Source organism: Oncorhynchus clarkii, chromosome 25 (assembly GCF_045791955.1).
Source record: "Oncorhynchus clarkii lewisi isolate Uvic-CL-2024 chromosome 25, UVic_Ocla_1.0, whole genome shotgun sequence".
In the NCBI taxonomy this organism is placed as follows: Eukaryota; Metazoa; Chordata; class Actinopteri; order Salmoniformes; family Salmonidae; genus Oncorhynchus; species Oncorhynchus clarkii.
In genome coordinates, this window is record NC_092171.1 from 16,216,326 (window position 1) to 16,237,364 (window position 21,039).

The following is a 21,039-nucleotide window of genomic DNA, read 5'->3' on the forward strand; positions in this document are numbered from 1 at the left end:
CGGCCCCCTTGAACTTTGCGACCTTTTGCCACATTTCAGGCTTCAAACATAAAGATATAAAACTGTATTTTTTTGTGAAGAATCAACAACAAGTGGGACACAATCATGAAGTGGAACGACATTTATTGGATATTTCAAACTTTTTTAACAAATCAAAAACTGAAAAATTGGGCGTGCAAAATTATTCAGCCCCCTTAAGTTAATACTTTGTAACGCCACCTTTTGCTGCGATAACAGCTGTAAGTCGCTTGGGGTATGTCTCTATCAGTTTTGCACATCGAGAGACTGACATTTTTTCCCATTCCTCCTTGCAAAACAGCTCGAGCTCAGTGAGGTTGGATGGAGAGCATTTGTGAACAGCAGTTTTCAGTTCTTTCCACAGATTCTCGATTGGATTCAGGTCTGGACTTTGACTTGGCCATTCTAACACCTGGATGTGTTTATTTTTGAACCATTCCATTGTAGATTTTGCTTTATGTTTTGGATCATTGTCTTGTTGGAAGACAAATCTCCGTCCCAGTCTCAGGTCTTTTGCAGACTCCATCAGGTTTTCTTCCAGAATGGTCCTGTATTTGGCTCCATCCATCTTCCCATCAATTTTAACCATCTTCCCTGTCCCTGCTGAAGAAAAGCAGGCCCAAACCATGATGCTGCCACCACCATGTTTGACAGTGGGGATGGTGTGTTCAGGGTGATGAGCTGTGTTGCTTTTACGCCAAACATAACATTTAGCATTGTTGCCAAAAAGTTCAATTTTGGTTTCATCTGACCAGAGCACCTTCTTCTACATGTTTGGTGTGTCTCCCAGGTGGCTTGTGGCAAACTTTAAACAACACTTTTTATGGATATCTTTAAGAAATTGCTTTCTTCTTGCCACTCTTCCATAAAGGCCAGATTTGTGCAATATACGACCACCTCAGCTGTAGATCTCTGCAGTTCATCCAGAGTGATCATGGGCCTCTTGGCTGCATCTCTGATCAGTCTTCTCCTTGTATGAGCTGAAAGTTTAGAGGGACGGCCAGGTCTTGGTAGATTTGCAGTGGTCTGATACTCCTTCCATTTCAATATTATCGCTTGCACAGTGCTTCTTGGGATGTTTAAAGCTTGGGAAATCTTTTTGTATCCAAATCCGGCTTTAAACATCTTCACAACAGTATCTCGGACTTGCCTGGTGTGTTCCTTGTTCTTCATGATGCTCTCTGCGCTTTTAACGGACCTCTGAGACTATCACAGTGCAGGTGCATTTATACGGAGACTTGATTACACACAGGTGGATTGTATTTATCATCATTAGTCATTTAGGTCAACATTGGATCATTCAGAGATCCTCACTGAACGTCTGGAGAGAGTTTGCTGCACTGAAAGTAAAGGGGCTGAATAATTTTGCACGCCCAATTTTTCAGTTTTTGATTTGTTAAAAAAGTTTGAAATATCCAATAAATGTCGTTCCACTTCATGATTGTGTCCCACTTGTTGTTGATTCTTCACAAAAAAATACAGTTTTATATCTTTGTTTGAAGCCTGAAATGTGGCAAAAGGTCGCAAAGTTCAAGGGGGCCGAATACACAGTGCCTTGCGAAAGTATATATATTCACAGTATAACGAGTCCTATATCGACACAACCTGAGAGGTCGCTCAGCAAGGAAGAAGCCACTGCTCCAAAACTGCCATAAAAAAGCCAGACTACGGTTTGCAACTGCACATGGGGACAAAAATTGTACATTTTGGAGAAATGTCCTCTGGTCTGATGAAACAAAAATAGAACTGTTTGGCCATAATGACCATTGTTATGTTTGGAGGAAAAAGGGGGAGGCTTGTAAGCCGAAGAACACCATCCCAACCAACGGGGGTGGCAGCATCATGTTGTGGGGGTGCTTTGCTGCAGGAGGGACTGGTGCACTTCACAAAATAGATGGAATCATGAGGCTGGAAAATTATGTGGATATATTGAAGCAACATCAAGTCATCAGTCAGGAAGTTAAAGCTTGGTCGCAAATGGGTCTTCCAAATGGACAATGACCCCAAGCATACTTCCAAAGTTGTGGCAAAATGGTTTAAGGACAACAGAGTCAAGGTATTGGAGTGTCCATCACAAAGTCCTGACCTTAATCCTATAAAAAATGTGTGGGCAGAACTGAAAAACCGTGTGCAAGCACGGAGGCTTTACAAACCTGACTCAGTTACAGCAGCGCTGTCAGGAGGAATGGGCCAAGATTCACCCAACTATTTGTGGGAAGCTTGTGGAAAGCTACCCAAAATATTTGACCCAAGTTAAACCATTTAAAGGGAATGCTACCAAATACTAATTGAGTGTATGTAAACTTCTGACCCACTGGGTGATGAAAGAAATAAAATCTGAAATATATCATTCTCTATTATTCTGACATTTCACATTCTTAAAATAAAGTGGTGATCCTAACTGACCTAAAACAGGGAATTTTTACTAGGATTAAATGTCAGGAATTGTGAAAAACTGAGTTTAAATGTATTTGGTTAAGGTGTATGTAAATGTCCGACTTCAACTGTACATAAACATCATCAGGCAGTAGAGTGATCTGTGACGTTTGAAAGGGCAATTAAATGTTACTGTAGTCTCACCCCCACTAGGAGGCAGTGTCCATCTCTTTAGTGTTCAAAAGCCTCTGTAACCTCAACTCACATGTTCAGCTGAGAGGTTTCTCTAACTTAAACGTGCATCAGTGTGTTTTCATTTGTAATTTTTTTTTACAGTCTCATCTGAGATTAAATCAAATCACATTAAATCACAGCTACTAAACTAGCTGCCTCTGTGCAATAGGCTGTTTAGCCAGGCTTGGTAGACATAAGAAGGTAATTAGTGGAGGACGCAATGCTAATATATTGATGGCCTTAATCCTCAAACCAGTCTGGGCACTTAAGCCCACCACCCCATGTATTCTGTCACCGACCCCTCTATGCATTCTCTAGCCACATCTTTGGCTGTCTGAGAGCCACAGATAAATAGATGAGGCTTTAGAACAACCTCAAGGCCAACGATTTCTAAGTGAAGGAACTCTAAATGGAAACAAGTTATGGGCTGGCTGCATATTTTCATTTTGATCATTCATATGCATTGGGGAAAATGTAAGAGAAGAGAAGGGAGTAGCTTTGCCAGCGACAGTCTTCCAATGGTAGAAAACAAGCTTGCGTGGCAAGTATCGGTGCATTGCATTTCTGGTTCTTCAAAATTATACTCTAAATTAACCCTTTTAACATGATGCATGAAAGCACTTTACAAAGAGTTTCTTCACATGCTTTATATGCAAATACTTTTATGCGAGTATTGTTGCGGCTGTTTCTATACACCTAATCTGCATTGGCATTCCTCACTGTAAGGAATAGAGGCCTCAAACCATGCATATTTGACCACCTCACATAGAGGAACCTTATCAGGTATAAAACTGCAGCATTCTGAATTGCATGTCCTGAGTGCGTTATTGCACTTGTTCCAAGTCAACATCTCCATTTGGCACATCAACCGTTTGGATTTGACACAGTAGATTATAATGGGTCTTTTCAAGCAATCTGAATCTGGCAAAGTATGCAGTAAACAAAGCATGAAGCCATTATGCAATGTAAATTTAGTCTCATCAGCATTTTGATTTGTTTATATTATTTTGTCTGCTATGGCCAGACTGTGGAAATAAAGTTGAGGAATGACAGCATTACATTTTCTGTCTTTTCTCTGCCTACCTAATAAACATATGTCAAAGAAGAAATTACCAGATTAAAAATACTCTCTCGGTTGCTCTGGTCATAAAATGTTGCCTTTGGAAATGAGAGCAATGCGAAACAATTAAATCGATATCATCTACTGCGCTGCCAATGATGTGAAATAGTAGAGGCCATTGGTGTGAATAATGTGGGCAGACCCAGCGGAAGAAGGGTAGGTCTATTTCTCCATGAGGGGACAACCACTACTCTTGTGGATAGACTTGCTGCTCACAACAGATTATGACAATGGCAGAGTTATACTGTCAAACTGTATATATTAAACAAACAGGATGTGCATGAATTATAGTTAAGTAGTAACTACATTATACGTGAATACCATTACACATTAATAATTATATTTTACAGTCCCCCCTGCCAGCAGAGCAAGATATAGCTACATTAGCATCTTATATCCAATATCTGCCTTCAGTGACTGCCTACCTACTCACCTGAACCTGTCCTGATCCACTGTGTCTCTCTCTTTTTGCTAAATTCATTGATTCTGAAAAATTTCTGCTATACTCAAACTTTGAACAGGGTCTCGCTCTGGAGCTGAGATTTATTGGCAGTACAAATAACTTTTAGAACCTTCCAGGCTTTCATCAAATGATGGGTATAAGCACAAATCATGAAACTGTACATCTGAAGGAGATGTATGTGTTATTGCAAGAGATATATCTATTGAATCTGGGTTTTGATTTGGTTTCGTTATCACCAGAGTGAACAGAGTCCCTTGGTATTAGATGCTAGTTTTATTGCTCATACAAGGTAAAGCTTTGTTTGATCTGTAGCGTCTGATTCATGTCAAATGAGCTCTTTGTCATTTGTACTGTACTGTACATACTGTAACTCAGCTATGCTTATGCACTTAGGAAAACAATACATTGTAGTACTCTTACTATATCTGTGGCCTGTCATCTCCCCTAGAAATCTGGAAGTGCCAGATGTTTTACATTCCAAACCCCTGAGTGCACAATGTGAATAGACAATGACTTGATTTAAACTCAAGGAAATCCAATGTGGAAAGTTCCATTATAGATGTTGGTTGATTAAAGATATTAGAAAAATGGAAACAGTCATCATATGCTCATGTGTGGGAATCACAGTTTCATTACTCAGATTTAACTACAACCAACATTTAAATATATATATTGAGGAAAAACAGTCACCTTTCCTTCATGAATCTAGGGAAGAAGAAATAGCTTTTGTTATGGCCTTTGGAAGGAGATGTATGAGTGAATGTGACACCCATGAGTCCTATCCACATAGCTCTGCCTCCAGACTGGTGAACATGTCACTCAGAGCATGCCAGGGAGGGACAGAGTAGTCTGGAGGGACCAGCTGAGGTGAGCTGGGGTCTATGGTGATGGAGCAGAGGCCCACTGACACTGCCCTGAGGAACTGGTTTGACTGTTTTTTTCACCAGCAGCAGTGGGGCTTGGGCAGAACGGGTCTTGGGTTACACAAGGGGAGGGAAGAGGGACCAGGGTAGAAATTTATATTAAATAAATGTCTAACTTGAGAGAAAATCTAAAGATTTGAAATATGTATCAAATTAATGTGTAATTTGAGATTAAATCCATCACCTGTGTGCAGTGCACATCATCTCTTGATGACAAATATTGTAGCCCATCTATGATCTTTCTCCATGACAGGAGTCATGTCAATTCAGTCTTTAATAAATAAATATAATTGATAACAAAATAATATAAGGCGACTGGGAATTCATTAATCTAGTCTACATATTCATCATGCCCATAACCTCATTATTTAACCACACTTCGTTTATGCAAATTAAATTAACCCATGAAAACACATACATTTATATATTTCAACTTAAATTCTGTTCCACTGAACATAATTTGTTGATATTTTTGACAAACTATCCGAATAACTATAGAATAACTTGGAATATTATTTCAGATGTATACATTTCAGTCACTGTGAAGGCTTCGCCTGTGCAAGCTTCGAGGGCAGCGACCTCGCTCGTGCGATACCACAAATACACGTCATATACATTATCCGGTTAATTTACATATAACACCGCCCAGAGTGGGGATGAACATCATAATCCATTTATTCTGGGCTGTCTCTGAAGTAGAAGACAAAAAACAGCTGGAAAAGTTTGGGAGAGTGTGTGACGAACAGGGCCAAGTGCTTCGAGAGACAAGAACCGAAGCTTGTTGGGCTCTTTGCCCCAATTTTGGATTACGGTATGGACGCTTTGAAGTCGGCTGGAAGGGCAATAATTCGGAGCCCCAGTCTCGCTAAACAGTCATGGGGTGTAGGCAGACATAAAAGTAAGTATTGGAAGCGAGTTGACTAGCTAGCAAGTGGATACAAGGTTAGCGAAAATGGCTGATGACTAGTCTTTTCTATGTAGCTACTAATAATGCTAATAACCTAGGATCCACCTAGCTAACGTCATATACTAACGTTACTCCGTTTCCTGTATCCCCCCCTCTGTAAAGTTAAGTACCTACTTGATCGTGGGAATCGTAGCTAACAGGCGACTGAATGTATGGTATGCATTGCCGTTTTCCATGACTGCCAATGGATAAATTGTTATGAAATGTGTTTAAACGTGACAATTTTTTCCTTAGGGAGCGTGTCTCCCGTGTTGGCTTGTCAAGAACCTGACAGACCGTCAAATGCGTCGCCAAAATGGCCATGCATGCCAACTTTGTGTACCGGTGTTACGATACTGTTTGGTAACTTAACTAACATGCTCAATATCTGACTTCGAAACACTAATCATTTGATATTCAACTGATGATGGCAGGTTGTGTAAATGTCATGTAAACACCTTACACCTTATCTTAATCGTCATAAGGTCCAAATTGAAGTAAACATACGCTGGTTAAAACACCTGGTTTTCTGAACAATCTTTCAAATATTACTTGGACACCTCAATCGACGTTCTAGCGGTGTATTTGATCTGCGCATGTGCTTGCAACAACGGAGCGAGCATCCCTATTTAGCGCGAGTGAAGTGAGTTCGAAACAACTGAATGTATCGGACGTTTTAATCGAACTATTATATGAATATGTCTATCCACGATTCCATTGTTGTGTGCATGTAACTGTATTCATTTTGAGTTCATTTTCTTTCGGTTTATATAATGGTAGATAACAAAATAGTTAAGTGTTTTTTTTTCTTCACAGACGTGAAGAACGTCTATTCCGCCACGTCACCGTGGAGTGGAACTAGCATGCATCGTTCTGCTATTTTAGACAGGTCTAGATCATGGAATACTCTTGGAATCAGCAGGGCTACCTGTTATCGCGCTGGTTATTTATTACCTGTTACATTCACTTCGATTTTGGAACTCGAGCAGGTTCAGGGCTTGAAAGGTATGGGAGCTAGAAGGGCACCGAACGCGAAAGTGACTCAAAACAAACCTGGCAACACGCTGTTGCTATGTGCTAAAAAAAATGTGTGAAGTAGTGGTGGTGTTTTTTTTGTTATAGTCTCCCCCCCCCTCCCTTTATTTTTGCTAAAATAATTATATCAGCCAATTTACCAAGTGTTGATCCTGTGTGTTTAAAAGGGGTCACTTGGTGTGCTTATAGGCCACATAATGTTACCCAAAACTGAAACTAAATCGAGCCCCCTTTAAAAAATTATTCACACTGACAAGTAGCATCAGCGACTGTTCAGTCAGTTGTAATGATGAATTGCATAAAATGAACAACTCTTTACATATCTCTATTCTCAAATGACATAGCATTCATATTTGTATTCCTAGGCATTACTAATCAAACTCCACAAAAAAACAATCAATAGAGCACACAGACGATCGATCAGATGACATTCACATGAATTATTAGAATATTACTTGCTATTCTGTTTTATCAGTGATGTAGTGGTAAACTAAACGCCAGTAGGTGACCGTGGTAAGACAACCACTAATATAAATTAAAACAATACTTTTCTAGAACTGTATTGTTTACATTTTAAGATGTGGAGATGTTCATATTGAAACATATCATATTTTTTTAGTTCCTAACTTGTTTGATACAATTTGTACAGGCCCGACCCAAAGTTTGGGGCTGTCACGAGTTACCACAGTTACAAAGTCAAAATGGTCTATAGCCTATTGTAAAAATGACTAAAAACGAACATTTGCTTTTTGGTCATAATTTAAGGTTAGTTATAAGGTTAGCAGTATGGTTAAGGTTTAAAATCAGATTTTAAGAAGATGCATGTAGAAATGGGTGGGTTTTAGTCATAACTTGTGGCTGTGGTAACTAGGGACTACCGAATTTTGGGAACCACTGTATAAGTGGTGGAAAAAGTACCCAATTGTCATACTTGAGTAAAAGTAAAGATACCTTTTTAATAGAAAATGACTCAAGTAAAAGTCACCCAGTAGAATACTACTTGAGTAAAATTATTTTGGTTTTAAATAGACATGAGTATCAAAAGCAAAAGTCGAAATAATTAAAAATTCCTTATATTAACCTAACCAGACAGCACCATTATCTTGTTTATATACAGTGCCTTGCGAAAGTATTCGGCCCCCTTGAACTTTGCGACCTTTTGCCACATTTCAGGCTTCAAACATAAAGATATAAAACTGTATTTTTTTGTGAAGAATCAACAACAAGTGGGACACAATCATGAAGTGGAACGACATTTATTGGATATTTCAAACTTTTTTAACAAATCAAAAACGGAAAAATTGGGCGTGCAAAATTATTCAGCCCCTTTACTTTCAGTGCAGCAAACTCTCTCCAGAAGTTCAGTGAGGATCTCTGAATGATCCAATGTTGACCTAAATGACTAATGATGATAAATACAATCCACCTGTGTGTAATCAAGTCTCCGTATAAATGCACCTGCACTGTGATAGTCTCAGAGGTCCGTTAAAAGCGCAGAGAGCATCATGAAGAACAAGGAACACACCAGGCAAGTCCGAGATACTGTTGTGAAGAAGTTTAAAGCCGGATTTGGATACAAAAAGATTTCCCAAGCTTTAAACATCCCAAGGAGCACTGTGCAAGCGATAATATTGAAATGGAAGGAGTATCAGACCACTGCAAATCTACCAAGACCTGGCCGTCCCTCTAAACTTTCAGCTCATACAAGGAGAAGACTGATCAGAGATGCAGCCAAGAGGCCCATGATCACTCTGGATGAACTGCAGAGATCTACAGCTGAGGTGGGAGACTCTGTCCATAGGACAACAATCAGTCGTATATTGCACACATCTGGCCTTTATGGAAGAGTGGCTAGAAGAAAGCCATTTCTTAAAGATATCCATAAAAAGTGTTGTTTAAAGTTTGCCACAAGCCACCTGGGAGACACACCAAACATGTGGAAGAAGGTGCTCTGGTCAGATGAAACCAAAATTGAACTTTTTGGCAACAATGCAAAACGTTATGTTTGGCGTAAAAGCAACACAGCTCATCACCCTGAACACACCATCCCCACTGTCAAACATGGTGGTGGCAGCATCATGGTTTGGGCCTGCTTTTCTTCAGCAGGGACAGGGAAGATGGTTAAAATTGATGGGAAGATGGATGGAGCCAAATACAGGACCATTCTGGAAGAAAACCTGATGGAGTCTGCAAAAGACCTGAGACTGGGACGGAGATTTGTCTTCCAACAAGACAATGATCCAAAACATAAAGCAAAATCTACAATGGAATGGTTCAAAAATAAACATATCCAGGTGTTAGAATGGCCAAGTCAAAGTCCAGACCTGAATCCAATCGAGAATCTGTGGAAAGAACTGAAAACTGCTGTTCACAAATGCTCTCCATCTGACCTCACTGAGCTCGAGCTGTTTTGCAAGGAGAAATGGGAAAACATTTCAGTCTCTTGATGTGCAAAACTGATAGAGACATACCCCAAGCGACTTACAGCTGTAATCGCAGCAAAAGGTGGCGCTACAAAGTATTAACTTAAGGGGGCTGAATAATTTTGCACGCCCAATTTTTCAGTTTTTGATTTGTTTAAAAAGTTTGAAATATCCAATAAATGTCGTTCCACTTCATGATTGTGTCCCACTTGTTGTTGATTCTTCACAAAAAAATACAGTTGTATATCTTTATGTTTGAAGCCTGAAATGTGGCAAAAGGTCGCAAAGTTCAAGGGGGCCGAATACTTTCGCAAGGCACTGTAAAACAAATGTATTTACGGATAGCCAGGGGCACACTTCAACACACAGACATAATTTACAAACGAAGCATGTGTGTTTAGTGAGTCCGCCAGATCAGAGGCAGTAGGTGAGTGTGTGAATTGTGTGTGAATTGGACCATTTTCCTGCTAAGCATTCTAAATGTAACAAGTACTTGTGGGTGTCAGGGAAAATGTATGGAGTAAATGTATATTGTTTTTTAGGAATGTTGAATAAAATGTAAAGTACAGATACACCCCCCCCCCCCCCCCCCCCACCTGGCATGCATTGTACTAATCTCTCTGCTTGCTTCCTTTCTCTCTCCATCTCCTCTGCTTCGTCTTGCATGCATTGCAGCCTCACCACTGAGCGACCAATCACATCCCAGTCTCTTAGAAGCCTACTCTTTTTAAAGCAAAGTTATTAATGAGAACTTAGTAGCTTTTTTTTTTTTGCTCCTGTTGAGGTAGACTCTGTTATAACTTTAGCTTTTTACTTCATCTTTCTAGCTGGCTAAATAATACTAGCCAGAGCCTTAAATGTTACTGCTATATAATTCTCTGCCAACAGCTAACCACCTGACTGACATATCTAAAAGCGACTATTTGCCTGGTGTGAGCTCAACCTCCGAGAGTCTGTTTTTGCTTGTTTGGGGGATGACACTGCAGGAGCCGCAGGGCGGTTTTAAAATGGAGCGCAGCGTCTAGTTGCCAACTTGAGCTGCCTCCAAGCTGGGGTAGTTCATTTTACTTAAGGTTATGGCTATGCCCTCGGCCTGTGCAGCGAGAGGGCGGAGTAAAAAGGCGAATCCAGGGGACGTAGGCGAACATAACAAACAAATCACTGTTCATGATGCCACTCATTCAAAAGAGGCAGGCGTGATTTGAACTGTCAGATCAAGACTTTAAGCCTTCTGAGTAGTGATGCACTGACATCACATTTTTGGCCAATACCGATATCCAAAATATTTCTTGCCCCCAAAAAAACGACACCAATATTTAACATTTTAGCGGCCTTTTATGCATTTTAGTATAGTTAACACACATGGACGCAGTGGTCTAAGGCACTGCATCTCAGTGCAACTACAGTCGTAACTACAGTCCCTGTTTCGAATCCAGGCTGTATCATATCCGGCCGTGTTTGGGAGTTCCATAGGGCGGTGCACAATTGCCCCTGCGTCGTTCGGGTTTGGCCGTCATTGTAAATAATTTGTTCTTAACGGACTTGCCTAGTTAAATGAAGGTTACACACACACACAAACACTGACCAAAAAGTGATTCTGTTGTCATTTACGTATGTCCCCATTACCAGTAAAATATAATCAAAACCTATTTTTTTCACTGACTTGCTGTGCTGTTTCATTCATTTGTTCAGTCGTTTCATTCTCAACCAGGATTTTGTCATACATGTCAAGCAGTGAAGTTTCAGCTCTGTCTGTCCGTGGCGCCTCTTCCTCGTGCGCACTGTCACTGTGTCCGTTTCCATCTTGTCCAGCTCAGTATGTAACATTTCACCTAAACCCTGTTTCTTGTCTGCATCAAAGTAGCGGTCCTTGTACATAGCATCGAGCATGGTGGTGACGCAGCACAGTAAAGAGAGAATGCCACCGAATCGCTTGTTCACAGCCTGTGTCGGCAGTTTTGTTGAGCAGGAGTTTCAATTCCATGACAGAGGGTATCACTTCTGTTGCAGGCGCAGCTGATGAGCTTATTTCTCGAGTCAGTTGTTCGAATGGAGCTAGCTAGTGTGTTCATGTTTCAAACATGTTCTCACATGCCATTAAAATGGCAGCAGCGGTATGACAACCAGCACATTCGTGAACATGAAATACGACTTTCCTCAGTACGAAATCCTAGATGACCCACTGTGTTGTCAGACTCCGCATGCCAATGGGGCTGATATCGCTGGTCCAAATGTCAGTCGTGAAGCTAATGGCAGTGACACTTTTACTGTGTAACTCCGGTAGGGCAACATCTGGAAAAATAGGGCACTTGGTAGTGTGTACCGGTGCTCTACAAGTCGGTGAAAGCCAACATCACCCACGACAGAGAACGGTTGACGGTCAAGGGCAATGCATTACATTATCTTGGCGTTAATGGATTTCGCCTTTTGAGTTGTCTCAATGACATTTTGGTACTCTTTCAAATGTCTGCTCGACTTGTTGACTGATCGATCCACACAGCAGACATTGTGGACGAGTTTAGGAATGCTGTGTTGCACGTGTAGCGCAACATTTTACATGGCGTCATTACGTCATGTACCTACGTTATATAGGTGTGCACGTCAGCGGTAAACTAGATTTCAGGCCGATACCAATGTTGGCATTTTTTTAGCTAATATCGTCCGATACCGTTCGATCTTCACTGAAATATTGTGCATCCCTACTTCTGTGGACAAAACATATATATATATATATATACACACACACACACACACACACACACACTAGAAGTCGACCGATTATGATTTTTCGATACCGATTTATTGGAGGACCAAAAAAGTTGATACCGATTAAATCTGCCAAAATATTTGTAGTAATGACAATTACAACAATACTGAATGAACACTTATTTTAACTTAATATAATACATCAATAAAATCATTTAGCCTCAAGTAAATAATGAAACATGTTCAATTTGGTTTAAATAATGCGAAAACAAAGTGTTGGAGAAGAACGTAAAAGTGCAATATGTGCTAACGTTTCAGTTCCTTGCTCAGAACATGAGAACATATGAAATCTGGTGATTCCTTTTAACATGAGTCTTTAATATTCCCAGGTAAGAAATTTTAGGTTGTAGTTATTATAGGACTATTTACCTCTGCCATTTGTATTTCGTTAACCTTTGACTATTGGATGTTCTTATTGTCACTTTAGTATTGCCAGTGTAACCGTATACAGTGCCTTGCGAAAGTATTCGGCCCCCTTGAGCTTTGCGACCTTTTGCCACATTTCAGGCTTCAAACATAAAGATATAAAACTGTATTTTTTTGTGAAGAATCAACAACAAGTGGGACAATCATGAAGTGGAACGACATTTATTGGATATTTCAAACTTTTTTAACAAATCAAAAACTGAAAAATTGGGCGTGCAAAATTATTCAGCCCCCTTAAGTTAATACTTTGTAGCGCCACCTTTTGCTGCGATTACAGCTGTAAGTCGCTTGGGGTATGTCTATCAGTTTTTCACATCGAGAGACTGACATTTTTTCCCATTCCTCCTTGCAAAACAGCTCGAGCTCAGTGAGGTTGGATGGAGAGCATTTGTGAACAGCAGTTTTCAGTTCTTTCCACAGATTCTCGATTGGATTCCGGTCTGGACTTTGACTTGGCCATTCTAACACCTGGATATGTTTATTTTTGAACCATTCCATTGTAGATTTTGCTTTATGTTTTGGATCATTGTCTTGTTGGAAGACAAATCTCCGTCCCAGTCTCAGGTCTTTTGCAGACTCCATCAGGTTTTCTTCCAGAATGGTCCTGTATTTGGCTCCATCCATCTTCCCATCAATTTTAACCATCTTCCCTGTCCCTGCTGAAGAAAAGCAGGCCCAAATCATGATGCTGCCACCACCATGTTTGACAGTGGGGATGGTGTGTTCAGGGTGATGAGCTGTGTTGCTTTTACGCCAAACATAACGTTTTGCATTGTTGCCAAAAAGTTCAATTTTGGTTTCATCTGACCAGAGCACCTTCTTCCACATGTTTGGTGTGTCTCCCAGGTGGCTTGTGGCAAACTTTAAACAACACTTTTTATGGATATCTTTAAGAAATGGCTTTCTTCTAGCCACTCTTCCATAAAGGCCAGATGTGTGCAATATACGACTGATTGTTGTCCTATGGACAGAGTCTCCCACCTCAGCTGTAGATCTCTGCAGTTCATCCAGAGTGATCATGGGCCTCTTGGCTGCATCTCTGATCAGTCTTCTCCTTGTATGAGCTGAAAGTTTAGAGGGACGGCCAGGTCTTGGTAGATTTGCAGTGGTCTGATACTCCTTCCATTTCAATATTATCGCTTGCACAGTGCTCCTTGGGATGTTTAAAGCTTGGGAAATCTTTTTGTATCCAAATCCGGCTTTAAACTTCTTCACAACAGTATCTCGGACCTGCCTGGTGTGTTCCTTGTTCTTCATGATGCTCTCTGCGCTTTTAACGGACCTCTGAAACTATCACAGTGCAGGTGCATTTATACGGAGACTTGATTACACACAGGTGGATTGTAATTTATCATCATTAGTCATTTAGGTCAACATTGGATCATTCAGAGATCCTCACTGAACTTCTGGAGAGAGTTTGCTGCACTGAAAGTAAAGGGGCTGAATAATTTTGCACGCCCAATTTTTCAGTTTTTGATTTGTTAAAAAAGTTTGAAATATCCAATAAATGTCGTTCCACTTCATGATTGTGTCCCACTTGTTGTTGATTCTTCACAAAAAAATACAGTTTTATATCTTTATGTTTGAAGCCTGAAATGTGGCAAAAGGTCGCAAAGTTCAAGGGGGCCGAATACTTTCGCAAGGCACTGTAGCTTCCGTCCCTCTCCTCGCTCCTCCCTGGGCTCGAACTTGCAGAGCAAGGGGAACAACTACTAGAAGGCTGAGAGCGAGTGACGTTTGAAACGCTATTAGCGCGCGCTAAATAGCTAGCCATTTCACTTTGGTTACACCAGCCTCATCTCGGGAGTTGATAGGCTTGAAGTCATAAACAGCGCAATGCTTGACACACAACGAAGAAACGCACTGGCAAAACGCACGAAAGTGCTGTTTGAATGAATGTTTACACGCCTGCTTCTGCCTACCACCGCTCAGTCAGATACTTGTATGCTCAGTCAGATTATATGCAACGCTAGATAATGTCTAGTAATATCATCAACCATGTGTCGTTAACTAGTGATTATGATTGACTGTTTTTTATAAGATAAGTTTAATGCTAGCTAGCAACTTACCTTGGCTTACTGCATTCGCGTAACAGGCAGTCCCCCTTGTGGAGTGCAATGAGAGAGAGGCAGGTCGTTATAGCGTTGGACTAGTTAACTGTAAGGTTGCAAGATTGGATCCCCCGAGCAGACAAGGTGAGAATCTGTCCTTCTGCCCCTGAACAAGGCAGTTAACACGCCGTTTCTAGGCCGTCATTGAAAATAGGAATGTGTTCTGACTTGCCTAGTTAAATAAAGGTATAAAAACAAATATATATATATATATATAAAATTGGCAAATCAGCGCCCCAAAATACCGATTTCTGATTGTTATGAAAATCGGCCATTCCGATTAATCGGTCGACCTCTAATACACACACACACACAGAAACGTATTCGGACCCCTTGACTCTTAATACATTTTGTAACATTACAGCATTATTCTAAAATTGATTCAATTGTTTTTTTTCCCTCAATCGACATACAATACCCCATAATGACAAAGCAAAAGCTGTTTTAAAAAAAAAAAATTACAAATAAAATAAACAGACCTTATTTACGTAAGTATTCAGACTCTTTGCATTGACACTCAAAATGGAGCTCAGGTACATCCTGTGGTAAATTCAATTGATTGGACATCATTTGGAAGGAAGCCCACCTGTCTATACAAGGTCCCACAGTTGACAGTGCATGTCAAAGCAGAAACCAAGCCATGAGGTTGAAGGAATTGTCCGTAGAGCTCCGAGACAGGATTGTGTCAAGGCACAGATCTGGAGGAAGGGTATCAACAAATTTCTGCAGCATTGAAGGTTTCCAAGAACACAGTGGCCTCCGTCATTCTTAAATGGAAGAAGTTTGGAACCACCAAGACTCATCCCAGAGCTGGCCACCCGCCCAAACTAAGCAATCGGGGGAGAAGGGCCTTGGTCAGGGAGATGACCAAGAACCAGATGGTCACTTTTACTGAGCTCCAGAGTTCCTCTGTGGAGATGCCAGAACCTTCCAGAAGGACAACCATCTCTGCAGCACTCCACCAATCAGGCCTTTATTGTAGAGTGGCCAGACTCCTCAGTAAAAGGCACATGACAGGCCACTTGGAGGTTGCCAAAAGGCACCTAAAGGACTCTGACCATGAGAAACAAGATTCTCTGGTCTGATGAAACCAAAATTGAACTATTTGGCCTGAATGCCAAGGGTCACATCTGGAGGAAACCTGGTCACCTTTCCCTCAATCCTGACTAGTCTCCCAGTCCCTGCCTCTGAAAATCATCACCAGAACCATGCTTCACTGTTGGCATGTTTTTCAGCGGCAAGGACTGTGGGACTAGTCGGGATCCAGGGGAAAGATGAAAAGTATAGAGAGACATATGTGATAACCTGCTCCAGAGCGCTCAGGACCTCCGACTGGGGTGACAGTTCACCTTCCAACAGGACAATGACCATAAGCACACAGCCCAGACAATGCATCTCTGAATGTCCTTGAGTGGATCAGCCAGAGCCCGGACTTGAACCCGATCAAACATTTCTGGAGAGACCTGAAAATAGCTGTGCAGCAACGCTCCCCATTCAAGCTGACGGAGCTTAAAGAGTACTGAGTAAAGGGTCTGAATACTTGCGTAAATGTGCTATTGAAATGTTTATTTTTGATACAAAGTATTTTACCTGTTTTTGCTTTGTCATTTTGGGGTGTAGATTGATGAGGGTAGGAGAAAACAATTTAATACATTTTAGAATAAGGCTGTAACATAACAAAATGTAGAAAAAGTAGTGGTCTGAATATTTTCTGAATGCACTATTCTATTGTTTTTGTACTCGATGTCAATTACATGTCAATTACGGGTCAACATCTAAGTAGTGCTCCCAGCGTTGATCAAAGCTGCAGGATTCTCACAATGGCTTTGATCTCTGGCTTCAGTGGGTTGTCATACAGACAGCATTGCAATGTTGGCGATGCGCAATCACCCGGGTGGGTGCACATGGTCACACTACTGTAGTATGGCTTGTCAAAGGAGAGGCATAGCCTTGGTTTCACAGAGAGTCTGCCCCCTCCCTTGTCTCACCTTCCTTCCTAGACCATGGCGTCGTTGACAGACTTGGCAGCATGATGCCACATGTGCCCTGCTGAGCCATCAATTCTTTGTTTTGGTCCATTTTTTTCTGGGGGAGTAAAGAGGCTTTCTAGAGGCCTAGTCCCAGTCCCCGATCTCTCCTGGCAGGGATGACTTGTGGAAGATGGTAATACCCATGGTTACAGATATATGGCAAAGTTGCATCTTCATATTTTCTGTTGACCTCTCAACACACATGTCATGTGGGCCCTGGACTGTAATGGCCTCTGGTTTAGACCTGCATTTCCTCTCACCCACACTCTCTTCACAGCAAGGTACGGTAGTGCTTATGGTCATAACACTGAACCACTCATTATAACTGCCTCTTGTTTCCATGTGGTTATTTCAATACAGCATGGCTAGATCAGGTAGCTGCCGTCAGCTGTTGATAGAAAGCAACTTGTTTCAGCTTGTCGTAACAGGAAACTGAACCACTGCTGCAAGACAGTCCTTTTCGTTGTGAAAGTGATGCATGCTGCTTTCAATGCTGAGACCACGAAACTGAACTATTCAGGACTTTGTTATTGAGATGTCTGGAGTCCATGCAAAGCACCTACCAGTCCAAACGCACCTGGATTAAATGTTAGTGTCCTCTACCCCTACATGATGTATGCTAGATATGTGTGATTCTACCGAAAACATTCTGACAACTCTTGGCGCTCATGCTTTGGGCTTGGCCTTGTAAATGCATGCCAAATTTTCTTTTGGCATCCATGCTAAGAGCATCCCCCCCCCCCCCCCCCCCCCCCACACACACATTCTGTCCTTTTGGTAACCTTGCCTTTATTTGTTCATAATTTATTGATCCCATTGAGATCCAGTGTCGTTTTCAAGGGAGACCTCTCAAATCTGCAGCAATTATACAATGACACAAAAAGCAATAACCACATTGAGCATAATTCGAGGCATTCATAGTCGCAAGGAATGCAAATGTGGTCTAAAAACAATTCCAATCCCTGTAACAATTCTGGAGAATGTCTTTTATTATTATAATAATAGCACATTTTGTCATAGATTGCGCAGTCAAACTAACATCCTCTAAAACCACAAGTCAGTTGTCTTCTATTTCCATACCCTGTCTGACTTCAGCATAGAATAAAATGTGACACCCATGTCATTTCCCGCTGGCTTCAAACAGCTCTTGTGATTTTGCTGCTGACAAAGGCTTACACTGCACAGCTCACCATGTCTGAATTGCTTTCGTTTGTCAAAGGATATTTCACATCAACAATTACCATCTTTTCAGGTCAATACATTTGGTTTCTTTTCTTAATACTTTCCAATTCTATATTTTATGTTTGTCTGTGCTTTGGACACATTGCGTAAGTGCTGGCCTAGGACCTGTCTCTGCTACCTCCCTGGAGCCATTCCTACATTAGAAATACTGGATTTAGAAGCTTGACCAGTTGATCCAGGATAATCACAGATGGAGGCCTGGGGAAATCCCCAAGTGAATGTAACCTGAGGTCAAGGTGAAGCGCAAAAACCATTTGCTCTTTATGGCTGTTCATTTACCTGCCATGAGTTTTTTTTTTTCTTCTCTGGTGGTTGCTGAAACATCATGATCATGGTGTTATGTTGAAGAGCGTGGCCAACTGGTTATTGTGGCCTGTGTGACCAGAATATTATAGGTGACATCATGGGGAGAGCCATATAACCATAGAGAAGTAAAAGTCTGTAGGCTCTACTTTTGGTGCCCTACTACTGGTACAGGGACTGTCGGACATCTCATTCCAAAATCATGGGCATTAATATGAAGTTGGCCCCCCTCCTTTTGCTGCTATAACAGCCTCCATCCACTCTTCCGGAAGGCTTTTCACTAGATGTTTGAACATTGCTGCGGGGACTTGCTTCCATTCAGCCACGAGCATTAGTGAGCTCGGGCGCTGATGTTGGGTGGTTTAGGCGGGGCTCGCAATTGGCGTTCCAATTCATCCCAAAGGTGTTCAATGAGGTTGAGATCAGGGCTCTGTGCAGGCCAGTCAAGTACTTCCACACCTATCTCGACAAACCATTTCTGTATGGACCTCGCTTTATGCACGGGGGCATTGTCATGCTGTAACAGGAAAGGGCCTTCCCCAACTGTTGCCACAAAGTTGGAAGCACAGAATCGTCTAGAATGTCATGGTGTCCTGTAGCATTAAGATTTCCTTTCACTGGAACCCAGGGTGCCTAGCCTGAATCATAGAAAAACAGCCCCAGACCATTATTCCTCCTTACCAAACTTTGCAGTTGGCACTAGGCATTGGGGCAGGTGGCATTCTCCTGGCTTCCACCAAACCCAGATTTGTACGTCGGACTGCCACATGGTGAAGCATGAAGTTTCCACTGCTCCAGAGTCCAATCGCGGCGAGTTTTACTCCACTCCAGGCAATGCTTGGCATAACGCCTGGTGATTTTAGGCGTATGTGCGGCTGCTTGGCCATGGAAACCCATTTCATGAAGCTCCTGACGAACAGTTCTTATGCTGATGTTGCTTCCAGAGGCAGTTTGGACCTCAGTAGTAAGTGTTGCAACTGAGGACAGACGATTTTTACACACTTCAGCACTCGGCGGACTCGTTCTGTGAGCTTGTGTGTCCTACCACTTCGAGGGTGAGCCATTGTTGCTCCTAGACGTTTTAATAACAGCCCTTACAGTTGTCCGGGGCAGCTCTAGCAGGGCAGACATTTGCGAACTGACTTGGAAAGGCGGCATCCTATAACGGTGCCACGTTGAAAGTTACTGAGCTCCCCAGTAAGGCCGTTCTACTGCCAATGTTTGTCTATGGAGATTGCATGGCTGTTTGCTCGATTAATGTTTTTTTTAAAATGTATACACCTGTCAGCAATGGATGTGGCTGAAATAGCCAAGGGATTCATTTATTTGTACAATTCTCTACATTGTAGAATAATAGTGAAGACATCAAAGCTATGAAATAACACATGGAATCATGTAGTAACCAGAAAAGTGTTAAAAGAATCCAAATATATTTTAGATTCTTCAAAGTAGCCACCCTTTGCCTTGATTACATCTTTGCACATGCTTGGCATTCTCTCAACCAGCTTCACCTGCAATGCTTTTCCAACAGTCTTGAAGCAGTTCCCACATATGCTGAGCACTTGTTGCCTGCTTTTCCTTCACTTTGCGGTCCAACTCATCCCAAACCATCTCAATTGGGTTGAGGTTGGGTAATTGTGGAGAATAGGTCATCTGATGCAGCACTCCATCACTCTCCTTCTTGGTCAAATAGTCCTTACACAGCCTGGAGGTGTGTTCGGTCATTGTCCTGTTGAAAAACAAATTATAGTCCCACTAAGAGCAAATTAGATGGGATGGCGTGATGAGACAAGGATATCCCTACCGGCCATCCCCTCCCTAAACCCGGATGACGCTAGGCCAATTGTGCGTCGCCCCATGGACCTCCCGGTTGCGGCTGGTTATGACAGAGCCTGGGCACGAACCCAGAGTCTCTGGTGGCACAGCCACCACAGAGTCCAACCACTGCGCCACCTGGGAGGCCTATGAACACTTATTTTAACTTTATATATATATATATAAAATAATGAAACATGTTCAATTTGGTTTAAATAATGCAAAAACAAAGTGTTGGAGAAGAACGTAAAAGTGCAATATGTGCTATGTAAGAAAGCTAACGTTTCAATTCCTTGCTCAGAACATGAGAACATATGAAAGCTGGTGGTTCCTTTTAACATGAGTCTTCAATATTCCCAGGTAACACGTGTTCGGTTGTAGTTATTATAGGAATTATAGGACTATTACCCTCTACCATTTGTATTTCATTAACCTTTGACTATTGGATGTTCTTATAGGTACTTTAGTATTGCCAGTGTAACAATATAGCTTCCGTCCCTCTCCTCGCTCCTCCCTGGGCTCGAACCAGCAACACAACGACAACAGCCACCATCGAAGCAGCGTTACCCATGCAGAGCAAGGGGAACAACTACTAGAAGGTTGAGAGCGAGTGACGTTTGAAACGCTATCAGCGCTCACCCCGCTAACTAGCTAGCCATTTCACTTTGGTTACACCAGCCTCATCTCGGGAGTTGATGCGCTTGAAATCATGAACAGCGCAATGCTTGACGCACAACAAAGAGCTGCTGGCAAAACGCACGACAGTGCTGTTTGAATGAATGTTTTTGCGCCTGCTTCTGCCTATCAC

The 21,039-nt window shown here is 41.8% G+C and overlaps 1 protein-coding gene across 4 annotated transcripts in view; it reads left to right on the forward strand.

Moving 5' to 3' along the window:
- Window positions 1–5,745: 5,745 nt before the first annotated feature.
- The window catches only part of LOC139383400 (low density lipoprotein receptor adapter protein 1-B-like), a 64,702-nt gene continuing 49,408 nt past the window's right edge, over window positions 5,746–21,039 (forward strand). For 2 of the 4 annotated variants that reach the window (XM_071127935.1, XM_071127933.1), the window contains exon 1: window positions 5,746–6,032. In XM_071127935.1, the coding sequence (XP_070984036.1) occupies window positions 5,948–6,032 (85 nt within the window). In that variant the 5' untranslated portion in view covers window positions 5,746–5,947. The remainder of the gene's footprint in view (window positions 6,033–21,039) is intronic. The other 2 variants (XM_071127934.1, XM_071127936.1) reach the window with 1 other exon arrangement.